This window comes from Bipolaris zeicola, assembly GCF_000523435.1.
Source record: "Bipolaris zeicola 26-R-13 unplaced genomic scaffold scaffold_49, whole genome shotgun sequence".
Lineage (NCBI taxonomy): Eukaryota > Fungi > Ascomycota > Dothideomycetes > Pleosporales > Pleosporaceae > Bipolaris > Bipolaris zeicola.
The window spans coordinates 67,482-86,278 of NW_006912098.1; the positions used below are offsets into that span (position 1 = coordinate 67,482).

The 18,797-nt window shown below is 51.2% G+C and overlaps 10 protein-coding genes across 10 annotated transcripts; 8 read left to right on the forward strand and 2 right to left on the reverse strand.

Annotated features, from left to right (window-relative positions):
• Positions 1-398: 398 nt before the first annotated feature.
• Positions 399-1,061, forward strand: COCCADRAFT_3935 (uncharacterized protein; the record flags this gene model as incomplete). Its single annotated transcript, XM_007712748.1, has 1 exon — positions 399-1,061. One exon carries the CDS (start codon positions 399-401, stop codon positions 1,059-1,061), a length of 663 nt encoding a protein of 220 aa, XP_007710938.1.
• A 961-nt stretch (positions 1,062-2,022) lies between these two features.
• On the forward strand, positions 2,023-3,310 carry COCCADRAFT_3936 (uncharacterized protein; the record flags this gene model as incomplete). Its single annotated transcript, XM_007712749.1, has 2 exons — positions 2,023-2,424; positions 2,510-3,310. 2 exons carry the CDS (start codon positions 2,023-2,025, stop codon positions 3,308-3,310), a joined length of 1,203 nt encoding a protein of 400 aa, XP_007710939.1.
• A 433-nt stretch (positions 3,311-3,743) lies between these two features.
• On the reverse strand, positions 3,744-4,529 carry COCCADRAFT_35663 (uncharacterized protein; the record flags this gene model as incomplete). Its single annotated transcript, XM_007712773.1, has 4 exons — positions 3,744-3,924; positions 3,980-4,213; positions 4,291-4,389; positions 4,465-4,529. 4 exons carry the CDS (start codon positions 4,527-4,529, stop codon positions 3,744-3,746), a joined length of 579 nt encoding a protein of 192 aa, XP_007710963.1.
• A 579-nt stretch (positions 4,530-5,108) lies between these two features.
• On the forward strand, positions 5,109-5,738 carry COCCADRAFT_92660 (uncharacterized protein; the record flags this gene model as incomplete). Its single annotated transcript, XM_007712774.1, has 3 exons — positions 5,109-5,149; positions 5,233-5,327; positions 5,392-5,738. 3 exons carry the CDS (start codon positions 5,109-5,111, stop codon positions 5,736-5,738), a joined length of 483 nt encoding a protein of 160 aa, XP_007710964.1.
• Positions 5,739-8,578: 2,840 nt separating this feature from the next.
• Positions 8,579-8,866, forward strand: COCCADRAFT_92684 (uncharacterized protein; the record flags this gene model as incomplete). The annotated part of the gene is made up of 1 exon (XM_007712775.1): positions 8,579-8,866. One exon carries the CDS (start codon positions 8,579-8,581, stop codon positions 8,864-8,866), a length of 288 nt encoding a protein of 95 aa, XP_007710965.1.
• A 73-nt stretch (positions 8,867-8,939) lies between these two features.
• Positions 8,940-9,305, forward strand: COCCADRAFT_25192 (uncharacterized protein; the record flags this gene model as incomplete). The annotated part of the gene is made up of 1 exon (XM_007712755.1): positions 8,940-9,305. The coding sequence occupies one exon, from the start codon at positions 8,940-8,942 to the stop codon at positions 9,303-9,305; it is 366 nt and encodes a 121-aa protein (XP_007710945.1).
• A 455-nt stretch (positions 9,306-9,760) lies between these two features.
• COCCADRAFT_35665 (uncharacterized protein) lies at positions 9,761-12,553 on the forward strand (the record flags this gene model as incomplete). Its single annotated transcript, XM_007712776.1, has 5 exons — positions 9,761-10,161; positions 10,219-11,186; positions 11,234-11,384; positions 11,438-11,849; positions 11,906-12,553. The coding sequence occupies 5 exons, from the start codon at positions 9,761-9,763 to the stop codon at positions 12,551-12,553; spliced, it is 2,580 nt and encodes an 859-aa protein (XP_007710966.1).
• Positions 12,554-13,024: 471 nt separating this feature from the next.
• On the forward strand, positions 13,025-13,664 carry COCCADRAFT_35666 (uncharacterized protein; the record flags this gene model as incomplete). The annotated part of the gene is made up of 2 exons (XM_007712777.1): positions 13,025-13,193; positions 13,252-13,664. 2 exons carry the CDS (start codon positions 13,025-13,027, stop codon positions 13,662-13,664), a joined length of 582 nt encoding a protein of 193 aa, XP_007710967.1.
• Positions 13,665-14,362: 698 nt separating this feature from the next.
• On the forward strand, positions 14,363-15,778 carry COCCADRAFT_3941 (uncharacterized protein; the record flags this gene model as incomplete). Its single annotated transcript, XM_007712750.1, has 1 exon — positions 14,363-15,778. The coding sequence occupies one exon, from the start codon at positions 14,363-14,365 to the stop codon at positions 15,776-15,778; it is 1,416 nt and encodes a 471-aa protein (XP_007710940.1).
• An 18-nt stretch (positions 15,779-15,796) lies between these two features.
• COCCADRAFT_35668 (uncharacterized protein) lies at positions 15,797-17,441 on the reverse strand (the record flags this gene model as incomplete). The annotated part of the gene is made up of 6 exons (XM_007712778.1): positions 15,797-15,892; positions 15,955-16,288; positions 16,341-16,431; positions 16,487-16,662; positions 16,718-17,022; positions 17,124-17,441. The coding sequence occupies 6 exons, from the start codon at positions 17,439-17,441 to the stop codon at positions 15,797-15,799; spliced, it is 1,320 nt and encodes a 439-aa protein (XP_007710968.1).
• Positions 17,442-18,797: the final 1,356 nt, after the last annotated feature.

Genomic DNA, 18,797 nt, shown 5'->3' on the forward strand with positions numbered 1-18,797 from the left:
ACGAGAGCGGGGATTCGCCAGTGGTCTCCTGGAAACAGCCGGTCCGCTGCTATGTCCGCTAGCGCCGTGATAAATGCATATGTACATTCAGCTTTGATAAAGCTTTACACCTAGCTATAATAATGATAACTACACCTGGTTCGAATGTCGTGTTGTAGGGGGTGTCACTAGAAACAGCATGCTGGGGCAATGTCGGCGATCCCCGGACGCAACTTTTTTTAATCAGCAGGGTGTATCCGCGGCATTTACTGATCTTCCTGGCAGCCTCACGGAGCTGGAGGCCCGATCAACTCCCCTCTTCGTGGCAAAGGCGCTAGGCACGCTCAGCAAAGTAATTTCTTGTCTTAATCGTCTAAGTCATACCCAGGCACCGTCAGCGTTGTTCCAAAAGGCGAACCATGGCTCTACCACTTCTTCCACGATCCAAACCGCTGCCGATCATTCACCTTAATGGATTCCCCGGAACCGGAAAACTGACCATTGCACGAGAGGTCGTTACAATCTTACAGGAGCACTTTGCATCCTTTGGGACGGGAGAAAAAGTCAAGCTTGTGCACAATCATCTAATGATTAATCCCGCCGATGCTGTCCTGCACAGAACGCAGCCAGGGTATCAAAAACTACGCAAAGCGTTGCGAGACGCGATATTCTCGACGCTGAAAAGCGAGCCCGCCACGTTCACCACGGCCTACCTGTTCACCGACTGGCAGAGTGGTGATGATATTGGCATACAAGTATGCAAAGACTTTCAATCTACAGCAATTGAGCGAGGGTGCGAATTCATTCCGATTATTGTCCACTGCGAGCAGGCGGAGAACATTGCTAGACTCGGGAACAGTGATCGGGTACTCTGGCACAAGGTCACTGACCCTGAACTCCTGATACGATTTCGAGAGGAATTGCACCCACCACCAGTCCATCTGTTTGAGGATGTGGACACCCGCTTGGAACTGGACGTTACAAAGCTGAGTGCTCAGCAAGCAGCACAATGTATCATGCGACATGTGCTCACATGTCTATCCAACAGCGCGAGCGATGTTCCGCGAAATTCGGAACCATGACGATGTATATAGCTCTTATTGCATTGGCAAGGACAAGGCCTCGAGAGTCTGTATCGATCGTATCAAATGGTGCTCTGAGCCTTTCGAAGATCCGCACATGCAGCTGCTGTTCCACTTTGTCTCTTGTCCTCATCAATTACTGCTCATCGAATTCATCGAAAGACGTCAGTACTCCAATGTCGGCAAAGGACTTGCCACTGGCGGCGTTGTAAAAGGCCCTCAATCTCCCAAAGACGAGCTCCATTGCAACGAAGAGCACCTCCTGACGTTCGGCACATTAATGATATCTCCTTTAGCTGAGAGAAGGTATATGCCGCGCACCCAAGTGTACGATTGGGGATCTCGAGTACAATTACGGCAGGCGTGACAGTATCGATGGGCGTGACGGTGTCGATTAGTGGAGCGGAGGATGGGTGCTAGTTCTAATGAATCTCTAAATTTGTTTTCTCACAAACTTCGCTCAGAAAGGCCGGAGCCAAAAGAACAGCATAGACAAGTGTTATACCAAACCTCATCCTGTCGATTAATCTCATGGGTATTTTCGTGTTCATGGTGGTGCGCCGCCACCTTATACCTATACCTAGAACAGAAGGACCTCGTCCTGGGCCGCACAATTCGACTTTTAAGTGGGGAAACCTAGTCGCGACCCCATTCCAACCCAGACACATGACAGGCAGAACGCCGACCTCCGCTTCCACTGTAAAATACTTATAACAGTCGTTGACCACGATTCGCACTCGAGACGTTTTCGCGTGCTCAGATTAGCGTGAACGAACCCCTTGATCGCATCCACGAGTCGCGGACAAAAGCCACCCCACGTCATCGTCACCCAATACGCATCGCCCGCACCACCGGCTACTCCGTATCTCGACCTGGGCTAAGCTAAAAAATCAAATCATATCAAATCATCATCTGGAAAGTAGGAAAACCAATAAACAGGCCTACCCCTGGGATACCAACCATGTCTGCTGCCACACAACCTTCAGAAGCAGCGGGAGCCGCAGCCGCAACTGCGATAGATCCCCACCCGATTCCCCTCACAGAATCCGAAGTGCTGATCCGTGGATTCCTGGCCGCTAACCCGGATCTCGACAACGACAAGCAATCGCCGATTGAGATCATGACGGATCGATATACGAATCCGGAGTGGCAGGCGCAGATTGATGAGACAATCCGGCACGTGCTGAAGGAGGTGGAGAGTGGGGAGCGCGCAAACAAGGTTTACGAAGGACCACGGATGCGGAACGGAGAAGAGGCGTTGAAGCAACTGGCTAAAACCATCGACCACACCGTGTTGAAGCTGGATGCTACGAGTTCGGCTATAGATGGACTGTGTAGTGAGGCAAGGACCGAGGAGTTCAAGGTACGTTTGTCTCTTGCATAGCATCCGGCGATCGCGCTATGCAACAACGTATTCTAAGGCGATTTAACTAACATGTGATTAACAGTCTGTATGCGTCCGTCTAAACTGGGTGCAGCGCTGTGTAAAGAACCTTAAAGGCACAGACGTCCTTGTCGCCTGCGTTGTCGGCTTCCACGAGGGTACCCAAGACACATACTCCAAATGCCGTGAAGCACGTGCAGCTGTTGCAGCCGGCGCAGCAGAACTCGACGTCGTGCTCAACCACTCGCTACTCACAAAGCACAACCGCCCTGAGACTTTGACTCGCACCTCTAGAGATTCCGCCATTGACAGCATCACAGCTGCCAACACGGCCAAGAACGCCGGCGCCAGCCGCAACAACTCTACCGCTACAGGCCAAGATGAGATTCCAGACTACAGCGCTATATACAGGGAACTAGCTACCATTCGTTCGCTCTGCCCGAAGACAACGCTCAAACTCATCCTCGAAACCTCACAGCTGTCAACTACCCAAATCCTCGCGGCCTCGCACCTTGCAGCCGCCGCTTCATTCGACTTCATCAAGACATCAACAGGCTTCAACGGACCAGGCGCCACACTGCCTCACGTCCAGCTCATGGTAGGCGCAGCAGAGTATCTTGCCGCGAAGGGCGTGAGCAGGCGGAAGATGGAGGTCAAGGCCAGTGGTGGTGTGAGGGAACTCGATACCGCTGTCAAGATGCTCGAGGCTGGCGCTACCAGGCTGGGTACTAGCAGTGGGCTTTGGATTATGCAGGAAGCGAGGGCAAAGGTCGGCCAGGAGAAGGTGGCTGCGGGACTGGCGGCGAGCGAGAATAGGAGACCGAGTCCAGTTACGAGGCTGTATACTGATGATTCGTCGTATTAGAAGTCGGAGGGTCGTTGATAGTATATAAGTGGAATCAGGATACAATGCATATGCTTTTGTGTCCAAACTATGCTTAGCTATTGCGATATATCACTCGAGACATGGAAATCATGCATGTCTGAAACAGATAACCTTCAAGTACGAACACTGCTCATAACAAACCTGCTGCACTACCTGAAATACAATGTCGAAGCAGACCCTAATCACATCTCAACCAAACAGCATACCCATCACAGCTGGCACAAATGAACAGACACAGACAATGGCAATTGAAGATTTTTGGGCAGAGACTACAGAATTTGTATGTAGATCCTCTACCAGCCGTGACCCACAAGGGATATAGTGCATTCCAGGACAGGGAAACCTGTCAGAGAGATTCATCCCGTCATGCCCAACGCCGATCATCCATGAATCATTCTTTTTGGCGTAATGTTTACTCCTCGTCCTCCTCGCCGGCATCGTCGCCGTCACCCTTCTCGGCGGCCTTGGCCTTCTTCCTCCTGACACGGCCGGGGCGGCCGCCACCGAATGGCGAGGTCAGAGCAAAGTCAATGTGCTTCTGGGAGTCGAGGCGGACCATGAAGGAGGGGACGTTGACGATCTGCTTTCCGACACTGTAACCTTGTTAGTCGCGTGCCTTTTTTTCAAAGACCTTCCACAAAGACCTACCGGATGTGGCGCTGGCGGATGAGAACACGAGCGTGATGGATAGACTTGGCGAGACCGAGCTTGTAGACGCAGGTCTGGAGACGGCGCTCCAAGAAGTCCTCAATCTTGAGGGCCAAGACGTAATCGAGCTTCATGCGGGACTCGTCGAGGACACCGACACGGACGAGACGGCGAATGAGGGCGTTACCCTCGAAGAGGCGCTTGGGGTCCTTCTCGTCGAGAGTAAGAAGCGAACTGTCAAAATGTTAGCGACTGTCGCTTCTCGAAATTTCGCATTTGCGCAGCGAGCGTGCAATTGAGGAGTAACTCACCGAGCGGCACGACGGATCTTGGACAGAGTCAACTGGACTCGCCAGACCTCGCGCTTGTTGCGAAGACCATACTCGCCGACGAGCTTCAGCTCAGTATCCCTAACCAAGAATTAACCAGTGTCCCAGACATAAGCGGAGCACGCTCTCGCTCAGTGACCATGGGGAATCACATACAGACGAGCGGACTCGAAAGGACGACGGGGGACGCTGTACGTCTTGGAGTAGGAGCGGGGCGCCATTGTGGTTGTCGATGGAGGAGAGAAGTCGTGGGTTGCGTTGCGAGGGAACGTGAATTTCGAAGTACGCCAAGGTGGGCAGTGGGCGCACGGACGTTTCCCGTTCGCTTCGGAGTTAGCAGTCAAGGCGCCGCCTTCACCAATGTACGTTTGTATATATCTATTTTGACATGACTATGACATGTTCTGATTGATGGCGATGAATCAAACGCATGTCTTATCATTCAGTTTCTCCATGATTTCCAACGGTGCACAATAGCTAATGAGCCCCGTCACGTTGGCTATGGACAATGTGAGTTGGTCAGTCAAATCTGACCTAGACTCTGATAGCTATTCAACCTGATATGAATTCTTTGTCGACTCTGCTCTAGGTAGAGAAAGAATTCTCAATCAATATATGTTCTTCAGTTCTTCCACATACATGTCCAACATTGGTGTTGATGGTCGACAGGCCAGGCTAGCGATGCGCACGGACGCTTGGCATTTGCGGCAACCGCTTCCCACACAGGCTTGCAAAAATACAATCGTTGAACTTTCGAACCTCAGCTTGCCGCACACACAACCACCCCCAACACAAACACAATGGGTCACGCAGCCGGTCTTCGCGCGGGTACGCGCTATGCGTACGTTTTATCCCGAAAAAACATCTCAAGTCGCAGGGCGATGGCGACGACGACAACGGCAAGATGGACTGACGCTGGGCTAGATTCTCGAGGGACTTCAAGAAGAAGGGTATGATCCCTCTCTCGACCTACCTCAAGCAGTACAAGGTCGGTGATATCGTCGATGTCGTAGCCAACGGTACGAAGCCCCCCTGAAACCCAGCGAGAGCAATTGGAGGCGGAGGACTTATGAATTTGCGCAGGTGCGGTCCAGAAGGGTATGCCCTACAAGGTCTATCACGGCAAGACTGGTATCGTCTACAACGTCACCAAGTCAGCGGTCGGTGTCATCCTCCAGAAGCAGGTCGGCAACCGATACATGGAGAAGCGCATCAACGTCCGCATCGAGCACGTCCGCCACTCGCGCTCACGAGAGGACTTCCTTAAGCGCGTCAAGCTCAACTTCGCCAAGCAACAGAAGGCCAAGGAGACTGGCGAGCCCCAGCAGATGAAGCGCCAGCCCGCCATGCCCCGCGGCGAGCGCGTCGTCAGCCTCAAGGACAACAAGCCAGAGAACATCACACCCGTACCTTACGAGACCTACATCTAAACGTTGCAGAGGTGGTTCGGATTTGTGGGCTGGCAACATGGGACACGGATTGTCAACGGCGTGGTTTCTCGGACTTTTCGATTATTCTCTCTTCTGCACTTTCATACGCATGGAAAGCGACGATATCACGATGCAGATATAGTGGTGTGCCAACATGGCTTTGAGTGACCCCTCACGCCAATAGACATCATCCTTCAATCCCAGTTCCAGTCCTTGCCGTGTTGTTGCATTTCTGATGTCTTTTGGAGTGCGTTTGTTGTTGTCGAGTTATGAATACCCTCCAGTGTCTACCGGTCTTATCCAAATCATCTACGCTTGGGCCACATCAGCGTCTCTGACGAGCGTCCTGTTTTGTATTCTCGATGATCATGGTGAGGATGCAGACGATTCTTGATACTTGAGTCGTGTTTGTGACGGACGAAGGAAGATATGGCCGGCCCAGTCTCTCCTTAACTTTATCCTACGCCCGGCCTAATTTGGCCGAGGAGCGTGAAGGAGGCACACGATAATAGGCAACCACCTACAACTAAACAATCAGAGCGACCTACATATACTGTGTATGTCGGTTAGAGAATCTTGCAGTTTTCCTCTTGGCATCCTCCAAACTGTCCCGGTTCTCTAGTGCTGTCTAACCACTTGTTTTCTCTAGTGCTTACTTCGATTCACTACGCTCAGGGATACAGTTGTAGCCAAAAGTTTGTTCTTGTCGACAGTTTGCCAATGCCAAAGTTTTTTCCATATTAGTGTAGTTTGTCAGTTTCAACCTGCATCTGCCCTTTCCTGTGTCATGTGGGCAATTCTACTTGCTCTCGCAGCGTCACAACTTGGAGATCTTCCAACTAACACGACCCACGTGGTATTGAACGGTGACAGGCGACACTGGTGATCTGCAATATGCTCAATTGCTCCGCGTCAAACAACGTCTTTCAAACCTCCAGAGCTAGAACGGGCAGTTCACATAATGCTCGACGCTCTGATATTCCTTTTTCCCATCAATCTTGCTCTGGCGTCTTGTTATCCGCACAGACTGCTCATCACAGCCCACTTTGGTTCCACGGTGAGTTGTGTGTTCGTGCCTTTACTTCTCAACTCCACTCAGTACATTGTCTGGACTGTGGGACAATCTGACAAGCGAGCTTCATTCTGCAAAGGATTTAGAGTTTCCAATGGTGCCACAGGCGGGTGGACGCATAAGATGTGTATGTTCATGCGTACTGACATTTATCGTCGCTTCTGCCTGCAAAGACGGATACTTGCTCGCGGTAGCCACCTGTGCATGAGGCGGTCAAAAGAGGAAAAGAGCACACGGTTGGCCTGACTGCGACTTGGGCAAGAATGTCGTGCTGCAGGTTGCGCATTGTGATACTGCAGGGGGGGTTTTACACTTTGACAATCGACACATGGGTGAGCGGGTGTTTGTCCAGAGCTGGTGAGGTTGCTCCGCAATTGTAATGATTACTCGGAATTTTGAGCCGGGGTGGCGCACGCGACTTCATGTGGGGTGTGATGCTTGTTATTCAGCAGATGTAGGCTGACTAGTTTGATGTGAATGGGCTTCGGGGAAGCTGCCGCAATTGTGACAAGTACCTTCCGTGCTTTTGCTCGTTCAAACGGGAGAAATGCGTCTCAGGTGCCGAGAAAGGCCGGCATGTATGGCTGCAATGCCAACCGCGTTCGTATTGCCCTGACTAAGTTTCATCTATGCATGTACGTACGATACCTTTTGCTTTCTTTTTCTATTAAAAATCACTCCGGTGGAACTGTCGAAATTTCTTCGCTGAAGCGTTATACCGGATGGGCGTATTTTGATAATCTCAGGCCGGTTTCATTTCGGGTCTGTTGGACAAACCTGAAGATCACTGCTTCTTGTGCAGGCATGTCCTCATGACAAGAGAGCGACGATGAAGAGAAAAGTGTTGGCCATCGACTCCACGATCAGGTGGGTCCCCTGGTTTATCGACATGTTCTCTTGCATGTGCCTAAAAGGGGAAGGGTCCAGACACTCAGCTGGAACCGCAGTGGCCGAATCCCACTCCATGACTTGAGCTTGGAACTGAACTTTGTCGGTTACGACCGCTGTGGGTGCGGGATGGTAGCGTCAATGACGTGAGGTGTTCAGCCGTCGAGCGCATTCGTATGATGATGGTGGTCTTCGGGGGCATCTAGGCCCTGTGGTGGTCTGATTGGCTGGGTTGTGTTCCGAGATTGTCTAACCGTGATTGATATCTTCAGAATAGATACAAGGTCTGGCCTGGCCTTGACTAGTTATGCTACATGGCGGTGGCGGCGGAGGTGGCGAGGGGATAATCTGTTCCGTCAGCAAAGTTGCTCTTTATGATTTGACTTTTCCCAACCAGAGGCGTGGTGATGGTTGGTGCTAGGCCGTGGTGGCCGGCTGAGTTGGACGCCGGGCGTGCAGTAAGAAGGAAGCCATCCATGTGCTACGTAAGGCAACCGCAGATCGTGGACCGCACACTATCATGGCAGCGCAGCAAAGCAAACCACTGCCACCTTCCTTGACTCGGGCAGCAACGCAGAAAAAGAAAGCACTCCATCAGCATCGGAAAATAGTGCCCTGCATCTCGGCATCGCAAGCCCTTCTCACAGCTATCCACGCCCCACAGCCCTATCCAGATGTCTCTACGTCATGTATACCAACGGCGTTGACTCGGTTGCAGTAGTGCAGCTGAACCAAACGTACCATTTGGCCGCTGCTGCGCTGCGCAACACCAGTGCACCCTGGGTCGTCCGTGCCCCTGGCCCCCATGATACCAGTCATGCCCTGTACTTACTTCTGCAAGGGGGGATCTTCGAGCCTGTTAGAGTCCCGAGTAATGCACATGCATCCGGATCGAGTGTTGCCGAGTCAGACAAACCAGTTTTACAGTGTTGCCAATGGACGACAGACTTCAGGATGCGAATGCGACCTCATGAACTATCAATTGCTACGGCGTCAGCGAAGCGCTAGACAGACGGGTTCTCCAAGTGTTTCTTGGGGTGGAGTAAAAGTTTTAGCCAACCTGGAGCCTCTACCTGTTCCCCTAGCGCGGAAGCATACACCGGCGACATTGACAGTTGGCACGGAATGGCACCGCAAAAGGTCCACACGCACATCCCCCGGTCGTTGACCGAGAGAAGTAATTCGGCCAGCGCAGTTAATATTTGAACTTGCACATCTCCACCGCTCCCAGCTAGACCGGAATGCCGGCCGCCTTTTACGATGCTTACAGAGGTCTAGGGCTACGACATATGTACACACCGCATCAGGGTCACGCACAATCGCAGATGTCATCCAAGTTCAAGATGATCGCGATCCGGACGCGTCTACTGTATCTTGTTGAGGGCGGCAGCCCACGAGCGGGATTTGCAAGTGATCGACAGGGAAAACGAAGTGCGCTGCTAGCCGCGCGCGACATGCAGCTTGAGTTTGATGTAAAAGTTCATCTCTATTTGACCAGCTGTTCCAACGGCCCGGACCTGCCAACGTGTTTGCAATACAATGAACGGTCTGGAGAACAACTCACCGTCTCGCTAGAAACTTCGGCTCCCCATGCCGCTGATTGGTAGAAAGCCTAGCTTCTCGCAACCCCTGCCTTATTGCTCGGCAGTATTTGACCTCCTCGACGACAATGAATTCTTTGCCTTTCCCCAGCAAAAGGTCGATTTGCCGGGACTACACCGCGAGGAGGGTGCCTTGCATTAGCCCACGCTACTTGGCCACGCGGCATCCATCACTTTGAACGATAGTCTACCAATCTTGACCAATCTTTGCTGCATTCGAAGGGTACGTCGGCGGGTCCAGTCCCTGCCAGCACGAGACTAGTTGCCCCGTTGTCTCAAACCCAAGGGCCCACCCGACGTGTCAGTCTACCTGGTATGTTTACATTACATAGACCCTACTCTCGTCATGGGTGTGCACCTCTTTCTGCACTGCACGCCCAGCTCTCGATCTGCAGGTCTCAAAAGTTGGCACTTTTCCATTTTCAAAGCTACTGGGCCGCTGCAACCCCTTCGCTATCGCGATGCCCATGTTCAAGAACAAGATCCGATCTGCGCACGGAATGTTCTCCCAAAAGAGATCCTCTGACGCTTCCAGGACCTCAGCCTCAACACCCACTTCTGCCCGAAAAGGGAGTCCTAGCGAGCTGGCCCCAGCTTATGTCGATAGCGTCATGGCCCCCGACGCGGACGCGCTGACCAAAGCCGACGGTAGTGGCGGTGCCTTTAATGAACCGCTGGTCCTAGACTTTGCAACCATGCAAGATGGCGCTGAGCCTAATAGAACGAGTGCCCCTCTTTCACCCGTTATTAGCTTTGACGATCCCGGGCATCGAGGAAGTTGGCACTCGGAGGATGATGACTTTGCTCCGGCACCACAAGTAGAGTTTGCAAGACGCGAGATTCATATTCCCTTTCGAACTAGGTACGCTCCCTCCTTGTATCTCATACTTCCTTTTCCTTCTTGCTTATGATTGAATAGTTCGAGCACTCCCCAAGCCCAACAACATCGCGTTGAGCTGCAAAGGCGACTAAGTCAAGAGCCAACTTCACCCATCTGGCCTGCGACTCCAGAAAGGAACCGGTCGCGTGCTCATAGTTATTCACGTACGCCAGCGGCTACTCCAAAGCGTTCACAGACGCCGAAGAACCCTCAAACACCTAGAAATCCTCAAACACCCGGGAATCCCCAAACACCAGGCAACCCTCAAACGCCTGGCACTAATCGATTGTCTGGATACTTTCAAACACCCCAAGCAATGGATTCTGAGCCACCAAAGATGCGAAGTTCAGTCGATTCGGTAATCTCGTATGAGTCTGCGGCACCTTCCTTTACAACGCAGCAGCTTGGGCCGTTGCAGCAAAAGGGTGGGACGCTGGATGAGGGCGACAGACTTTCTCCCTTGATGGAAGATGACCCGCATTCCTTCGATCTGATTTCAGCACCAGTGGAAAGTGGACGCCCCATCTTCTCACTCGAGACCAGATCCGACCAGCTGTTCTCGAAAGAGCATTTGGAGGCCATCTTCGCCGACACTTCATCCTTGCTTCGATTTACGACATTCCTTAGCGCCTATCGACCCAAGTCAGTCCCTACATTGGTGTACTACCTAGATGCACTAAAAGCGCTACGAGCTATCAACTATGCAAATGCTGTCGCTGAAGCGCTAGAACCCATCAATGGCTTGGGTTTTACCGAGACTGGGGCGCGAACAACAGTCAACGCAAGTCTCGAGGAGAAGGCCAAGCAGGCTTTTGATATTTTAGTTCGTGACGATTTGCCAGCATTCATCACGCATGTATTTGCTCAAGTTGCAAGCTCTAGTATTGCGAAGAGAGTTACTGGCAACCTCCCTCCAATGCTGCGTGAAGCTAGTGAGGGTTTGGCAGAGGTTTTCTGTTTGACAGACCCTTCGAGGGCTGACAACCCAATCATATTTGCGTCTGAAGGTCCGTGTATCTGGCATGTAACATGGGCGCCACTAACTGGAGATTAGAATTCCATCGCACAACCCAGTATGGCGTAAACTACGCTATTGGCCGCAACTGTCGGTTCCTCCAAGGCCCCAAAACCAACCGTAACAGCGTCGCCCGTTTCGGAGCCTCCATTCGTGAAGGCAAAGATCATAGTGAAGTCTTTCTGAACTAGTAAGTAGCACCTGTCGTTTGAGTCTAACTGGCTTTTGACTAAAAGTAATCAGCCGTCGTGACGGGTCTCCGTTTATGAACCTTTTGATGACAGCACCTTTGTGTGATTCACGCGGAACCGTTCGTTATTTTATCGGCGCGCAAATCGACGTGACTGGTCTTGTGAAAGACGGTACCGAACTCGATGCGTTCCGCCGTATGGTTGACCAGGAAGAAGGTGTGATCGAAAAAGACGAGCCCAAAGACGAGTTCCAGGCATTGTGTGAGATGTTCAACAACACTGAGTTGGACACGGCACGCAGATTTGGTGGCAACATGCACAGAGAGCATTTGGAGGAAAAGGATGACGCCACTATGCAGCACAAGCCTAGAGTGCTCATTCAGGATCGATCGACTTTTGATCTTGATGGGCCAGATAAGTCAGCCCCTTCACCTGACGGACGCCTTACTGGTCCGTACAAACATGTAAGTTTAACATGGTCTTTTGCAAGTGATTTTGAAAAGTCTAACAGACGAACCAGTATCTTATCGTCCGTCCTGCGCCATCTCTACGCATTCTTTTCACATCTCCTTCACTTCGCGTCCCTGGGATACTTCAATCTCGTTTCCTTGACCGAATTGGTGGTAGTAACCGTGTTCGTGCTTCGCTCGGTGGTGCGCTCGCAGATGGTTCGCGCGGCGTCACTGCAAAGATTCGCTGGTTACCGCACCCAGTCGAGGATCTGGAAGACGCAACGGATGAGGGCCGACCTCGCTGGATTCACTGCACTCCTCTCCTCGGTCAGAATGGATCTGTAGGCGTGTGGATGGTAGTGCTGGTCGATGAGAAGGACCAGGCGTATTCAAATCGTCGTTTCCGTCAGGCACCGCCAATTCCTTCGGACATCCGTAACAATTCCCTTGCTGCCTCCACACAACCACGCGCCAATACACGACTCAGCGATTATTCCGAAGACAACATCTACCCCTCCCGTGGAGGTTCGCCTTTTGGCAATGGTCGTGGTAACGGTGTAGCTCGTGTTTCCGCTATGGATAACTTGCGTGGACCAACGAGCCCTCACAGGGCGCAAAGCCCACTGAGTTATGAGCAGCGTGCGATGCGCTCAGGAGCATCATCGGTCAAGGACTACACCAATGGTGCAGCCAGTGTTGACTCGTTCCGCATCTAATAGGGTTGACTCCATCATTTCTTGAGAGGAAAACAAAGCAACACGAATCGCACATTCTAATAAACGCTGGAAACAACAGCAGCGCGAGACAGAACTGATGAAATTGAACTTGGAATACGCATAGGAAACGGAGGGATACTTGAATTTGGATTGAGCGCGCATAGGAGGCATTGAATGTTTTGGAAGCCATTTACGAGAGTGTTGTTGTTGTTGTTGTTCTGCTGGATACCCTTTTTTCCTTTGTAGAATAATTTGAGCGTTCAGTTGATGAATTATCTTGCTTGTCTAGGTCCAAGAGTGTTTTGTTCGATATGCTTTGAGGTGCTCCTGCGCGAAGCATCCAAGGGAGGGATGCGTGCATGCATGTAGTTTAAGCGAGGCTTCCCCGCGGAAGTGCCGTTTGTCCCTCCAAACAATACATCCCATCTCTCACTTCTCCACCTACTCACCACATTCATCTAGTACAGCACAATGTCGACCATACGGCCAATGCGGCCAGACGACTTGCTGCGCATATCCTCAACGAATCTTGATCACCTGACTGAAACATACAACATTGGTTTTTACCTCGAGTACCTGACCAGATGGCCCGAGTTGTGTCAGATTATCGAAGGCATGGATGGTCAAATTGAGGGATATAGTACGTTTTACGGATTCTGACATGCATACGGACATGGACTGACTAGAATATCAAACAGTCTTAGGTAAACTCGAATCATCGCCTTTCGCACCCCCAATAAGCCCCTACAAGCCCTCGACCACGGGCGTCGAATACCCCAACTATCTCCCATGGCACGGCCACATCACTGCCCTGACTGTCGCCCCTAGCGCCCGACGCCTTGGCCACGCAACTGCCCTCTCATCTGCGCTCGAGCGATCCTCTGACGCTGCAGATGCATGGTTTGTCGATTTGTTCGTGCGCGCGTCGAATGAAATTGCAAAAGAACTATACCGTAAGATGGGCTATAGTGTTTATCGTGTGGTCAAGGCGTACTACAATGATGGCGAGGATGCTCTGGATATGAGGAAGAGTTGCAGTCGGGATAAGAATCGGGAGTGTGTGAGGGCTGATGGTGAAAAGTGGGAGGTTGAGGCTGATGATGTGTGGTGAGGTGATGCATGGCTTTCGCTAGAAAAAATCAAAGACAAAGGACGGGCAAGAGGAAGGCAAGGATGTAGGCTTGGAAGAGATGAGACATTGATACCCAGATTGGACGAGGGACTTGAATATGTCCATGGACGAGCAATTATCTGGACCTGGGGGCTCCATGGCGAATGTTGCTATTAATGATGTCTTACAATTGCTGATAGAAGACAGGATGATGAAATGGGACGATTGATGATTTTATGGTCTGTGCGTCTACTTTGGCTGTATGTGTAACGATGATATTAATTGGGCCTTAGAGTCAGGGTTGTGCATTTTACACAATGGAATAATAAGTAAGACAAGACTGGTGAGAGCACAAGGCAGAAACTTTTTAGGCAGGTGTGAGTAGGTAAGAGGCTTGCTGCATAGTGCTCGCTCCGTTCGTTGCTTCACATGTGTCAGCTCATTCATATTCACCGCCCAGAGATTTCTGTGACACTAAACTTGTTTAAGACTCATAGTTGTTGCTTCACGCACATTCCCAAGACTACTGTCACAAATAGCTATTCTCTCACTTTGAGCCTGCCTCTGCAATGCTGATTACGATCATAGGCCTCAACCAGCGTTCAAGCCACACCCAAGAGATCCGAGTTCACAGGTATCTCATTATGAGCAGATCAAACCATCCCCGACGACCAAGACCGCTTACCCGTCATACAAACATGAGGGTCAACGTCAACATAAGCTTCACGCCCAATGACTGGCAGGTTAGTCCACGGGAAAGCCACCCATTCCTCCAGGATGTTCGTACAGCCGTACACAAGTACAGAATAACGTCAGCCACCCGCTTCAGTATCCCAATTGAAGTGGCCCAGTCTCAGTCACAGCATTTGGAACGCTCAGAAAAGCTCGCGAACTTTGCTTTGTGGGTCGGCTTCTACAACTTCGGTGACAGACCCGTATTCACCGCTTGTCGTCTTAAGAGCTGGTATCGGAAAGGTACCCGGCGTGTTACCGACGAAGTTGAGGTATATATGAAGAAAATAGGGAGGTATATCCCTCTGGAAAGTTTCTTGGAGAAGACGTTCCCTACCTTCAGCGAAATACCAGTCGGCGACCAAGTCATGTTCCAGTGGTGGAAGACGAACGGCGAAACCTTCAACTGGTCTGGTCTACCCACCGAGCTCAAAGAACGCATCATTTGCTTCTGTATGCACCAATCTCATCCACGTGCTCTGTCCAGAAGACCTATCAAAGGCGCGCCAGAAGTCACTGCTCAGTTTGGAGCGTGGACGCCCTTGCTCGGTGTGTCCCACCAAGTCCGCGCGATATGCTTGCGCTTGTGCTTCGTAGGCAGCAGTGACTTGCAGTATGGCAAAGGACTATGCATAGACGTCAAAGGTCACCGCGCCTTCAAAGACTGTATGCGGCGCTTGGGGAAATGCTTCCAGATGCTGGAGCCGGGGCATCTTCCGTCGACCGACAAGACATGGCAGCTAGCAGAGACGTACAACCACTATCCTCGCATCTACCCTCATCTATCCCGATACGCGACTTTGCGCCACGCGATCCGCAAGATCAACCTGCAGCTCTCTTTCCTTGACTCGATGCACTTCTTCAAGGTCACGATAGGCTCGTTTGCACAGTATTTCCAGCAGTTTCGCCTCGATTACGGGATCTTTGGCCTACTACCTTGTCTGAACGAGATTCGCATCCAGTTGCCAAATGCGAGGGGATATCTGGCTGATGGACCGCGCCAGCAGGGTCCTCGGCTGTTTTATGGGGACCCATTCAATTGCCCGAGGATACTACATCGTATTGTTTATGAAAAAGCTGCGGAGGCGTTGGCTACATATGAGAACGTCACTGTGTATGGGTTTATGGATGAGGTGGAGAAGGAGAGCTTTTGTAAGCTGAGGGATGAGGAGAGGAAGAAGATGAGATTCACGGTAGAGGAACTCGAGGAGCTGTACAGGGAGGATGGGGGCGGTGTTGAGCTTGAACAAAGTATCATTCCTGGTGTACAAGAAGAGGAGGCAGAAGAGCTTGAGTGGTCTATCATACAAGATGCCTTTTGGCCACCGAAATGCCGGTGCAAGGTCAGGTGCAGGAAGGTCTTGTATCCAGACACGGTCTGAGGTTTTAGGTGTTGAGCACTAGGATATCTCCAGTTCTCGTCTCCTGCGCGAGTCCTTGCCATGCAGCATACGGCTGCCGAGCATAAATATGGATCCGACAATGAGTGCAGTTCCCTATTTGTATATTAGCTACTTGCATCAATTATGCGCCTAATTCAGAATAATAATATATTTACCGAGAACAAAATCAACCACCGATACCCCTCTCTAACATGCTCGTCTACAATAAGTGCGCCGCCGATCGGCGTCCCAGTAAGACTCGAGATGGTGATGACGCTGTAGAACGCTCCGGTCCTCGCGCCAAACTTGTCGTCTGGAGTAATCTGTCCGATGATCGAGGTCGGGAGTGTGTTTACACTGCTGGAAAAGAAGCCGTATGCGCAGACGAAGAAGATTAGCGTGGAGAGGTTGGTGCTTAGGAGCCAGAGGAAGAGGCAGAGGCAACCTGAGAGGAATGTGACGGGCCAGAGGAGATTGAATCGGCCTATGCGGTCACCTAGGAGACCGCCCCTGTATCGATGTTAGGAAGGATGTCTGGTACGGGGTAGTGCGTGGGACTCACAATGTTCCACCGAGCATGCTGCAGCCGTTCATCATACAAAGGAAATATTTACTAACATTGTTCTCGGGGTGTATATTATCAGCGTAAGTTTCTGAGACATTGTTAACAAACATGAAGGCATGTCTTTTTGGGGCAGAACTACTCACTGACATAATAGGCAGGAAGCCAAAGACCGAGGATAGCAAACCACGTCCCTACGCAGAGAACCGCATACCGAGGATCCAAAAACCCACCAAAGTCCACACGAAAAGTGCGATCCTTGCAGCTCGAACTGCGAACAGGCTTGCTAGTGCACAAGCACAGCGCAATCGAGTAACAAACCCTACACCATGTCAGCCTTCCACCCCTTTCTCACAAGAACCAGTCTTTGCACCCACACAACCTTCGCAGCCGCCAACCTCAGCGCACCGCCAAACCCCCATCTAGGCATCACCTGGCCCAGCATAACCGGAAACCCAATCCCCCCAACCGCCGACCCCATCGACACAACCCCCAACGTCAACCCCCTGTGCTCTTTAAAATGCTGCCCTACAACCGTAAGTGCAGGCTGCACTCCAAACGAAATCGACAAACCCATCAAAAACCCTTGTATCAGAAACACAAGCCAGAATTGTCCAGGTTGGACGAACGAAAGCATCAATAACGCCACTGTAATTCCGAACCCGGAGCCTAGAAGTAACCACTGTATCGCCCTTCCATTTCAGCTTCCATTCTTCATCAAAGAACAATCGACGAGCACACGCGAAATGGAAGGAGGGGGGGGGGTAATAAACGAAAACGCACCTTTACACCAAACCGATCACAAAGCGCCCCCGACAGCGCTCCCATGGCATTCGTCAACCCCATCTGCAGGGTCCCTACAAAAGCTATGCTTGAGGAAGGGCTTGAAGCGAGGAAGGAGCGCGAGTAGTAGTCTTGGAAGAAGCCGAAGCTGCTCATGAGGCCGAAGGAGGCGTAGAAGATCAGCATGGAGCCGAGGACGGTGAGGAGGGCGTCGAGACTTGCTGGGTTTTTTGCCTTTTCTGGAGAGGAGCTGGTGGAGGTCGAGGTGGAGGGGGGGATGCTGGGAGGAGGGATAGGAGGGAAGAAAGGGGTGGACATGGTTTGTAGTGGTGCAGGGTGCTGGTTATCTGGAGGCAAGGATACTATGCATAGGGAGAGTTAGATATAGTTAAGGATGCTGGATTTACCATGTCGTCAGTGGTGTCGCGGTATCGCTCCCGACGATGACATGGCAGTACAACAGTAATTTTCTTTACAAATTCCCGCTGTAGTCAGGCTGACTAAAAATGGAAAATCGGGACGGAAAGGGAGGGCCCGGGTTGATACTTCTCTCATTCCTCCCTTCGTTGATTTGTGTCACACACACACACATACACACACACATAGAGACATTGAGCGCGTATGCCTAAGTCGGAAGCGCAGCATCTACGTACTACTAGCAGCAAATCCGGCAACATCAAACGAAGAAACAAAAGACACGATACAACACGCTGTCCTACCATTGACACCCCAAACGGACATGCACCCTCTTCTCCACCTCCACTCTCCCAAACTGTACCTTTCCGCCGATGAAACCGCAGCTTCGGGGGTGGAAAAGCTGGATACGTGCAGCGCGGACGTATACAAGGGAGACCATATGTATCGAAGCTGCCTTATTTTTCTTTCTTTTCAACGGCTCACGCTAGGATTTGACAGGTGTCGTGGTACCGAGGGGGGGATGTTACGTATGACGCGAGTAGGATGGTTTGGGTGGCGGGATTGGGCTGGGGACGGGTTGGAGCGATTGGGAGGTGGTAGGTTGGTGACACGTTGGTTGGATTGCTTGGTGTGTGTTACTCAGGGGACGGGATTAGTTTCATGTGCGGTTTTTGTAGATGGGGCTTTGGATGTATTGGATTGTTTGGGTGGAGAGATTGATGTTCGTTGTCGTTAGGACGTTGGCGTGAATCTGGATCGTCATCAGTAAGACCCCAATCAGAACTGGAACAGTTAGCGGTCATAGCAGGAGGCGACCAGAGAAGCAAGTATTCAAAGCAGCGTGTCACTATTTTCGGCACAACTCGCGGCATGTCAGTATGGTATTTGGGCATGATTAACCCATGACATACATTTAGTATATTGAGAGTCCAAGGCTGCACCCGCCAACACAAGCGCATGAATACCATTACTCAAGAGATACACTCCAGGCTCCGAGTGTTATAGTAAAACCAGAAGACCGAAATGTAAATGAGATATTGTTGTAAGAGTGACATAGAAAAAAACAAGACACCAGAAATGATAAACAGAGAACCAGAGTCAAAGATTATACACGAGAACCTAAGGAAGGAAGAAACAGTGGTATCAGGAGTTAGACAGACTTGCGCAACTCGGAAAGGAAAAGAACATGTGATATGTGTGAAGTTACATGATAAGTAGAGAAGGCATAACGTCGCATACAGTACATAGCTGTCAGAT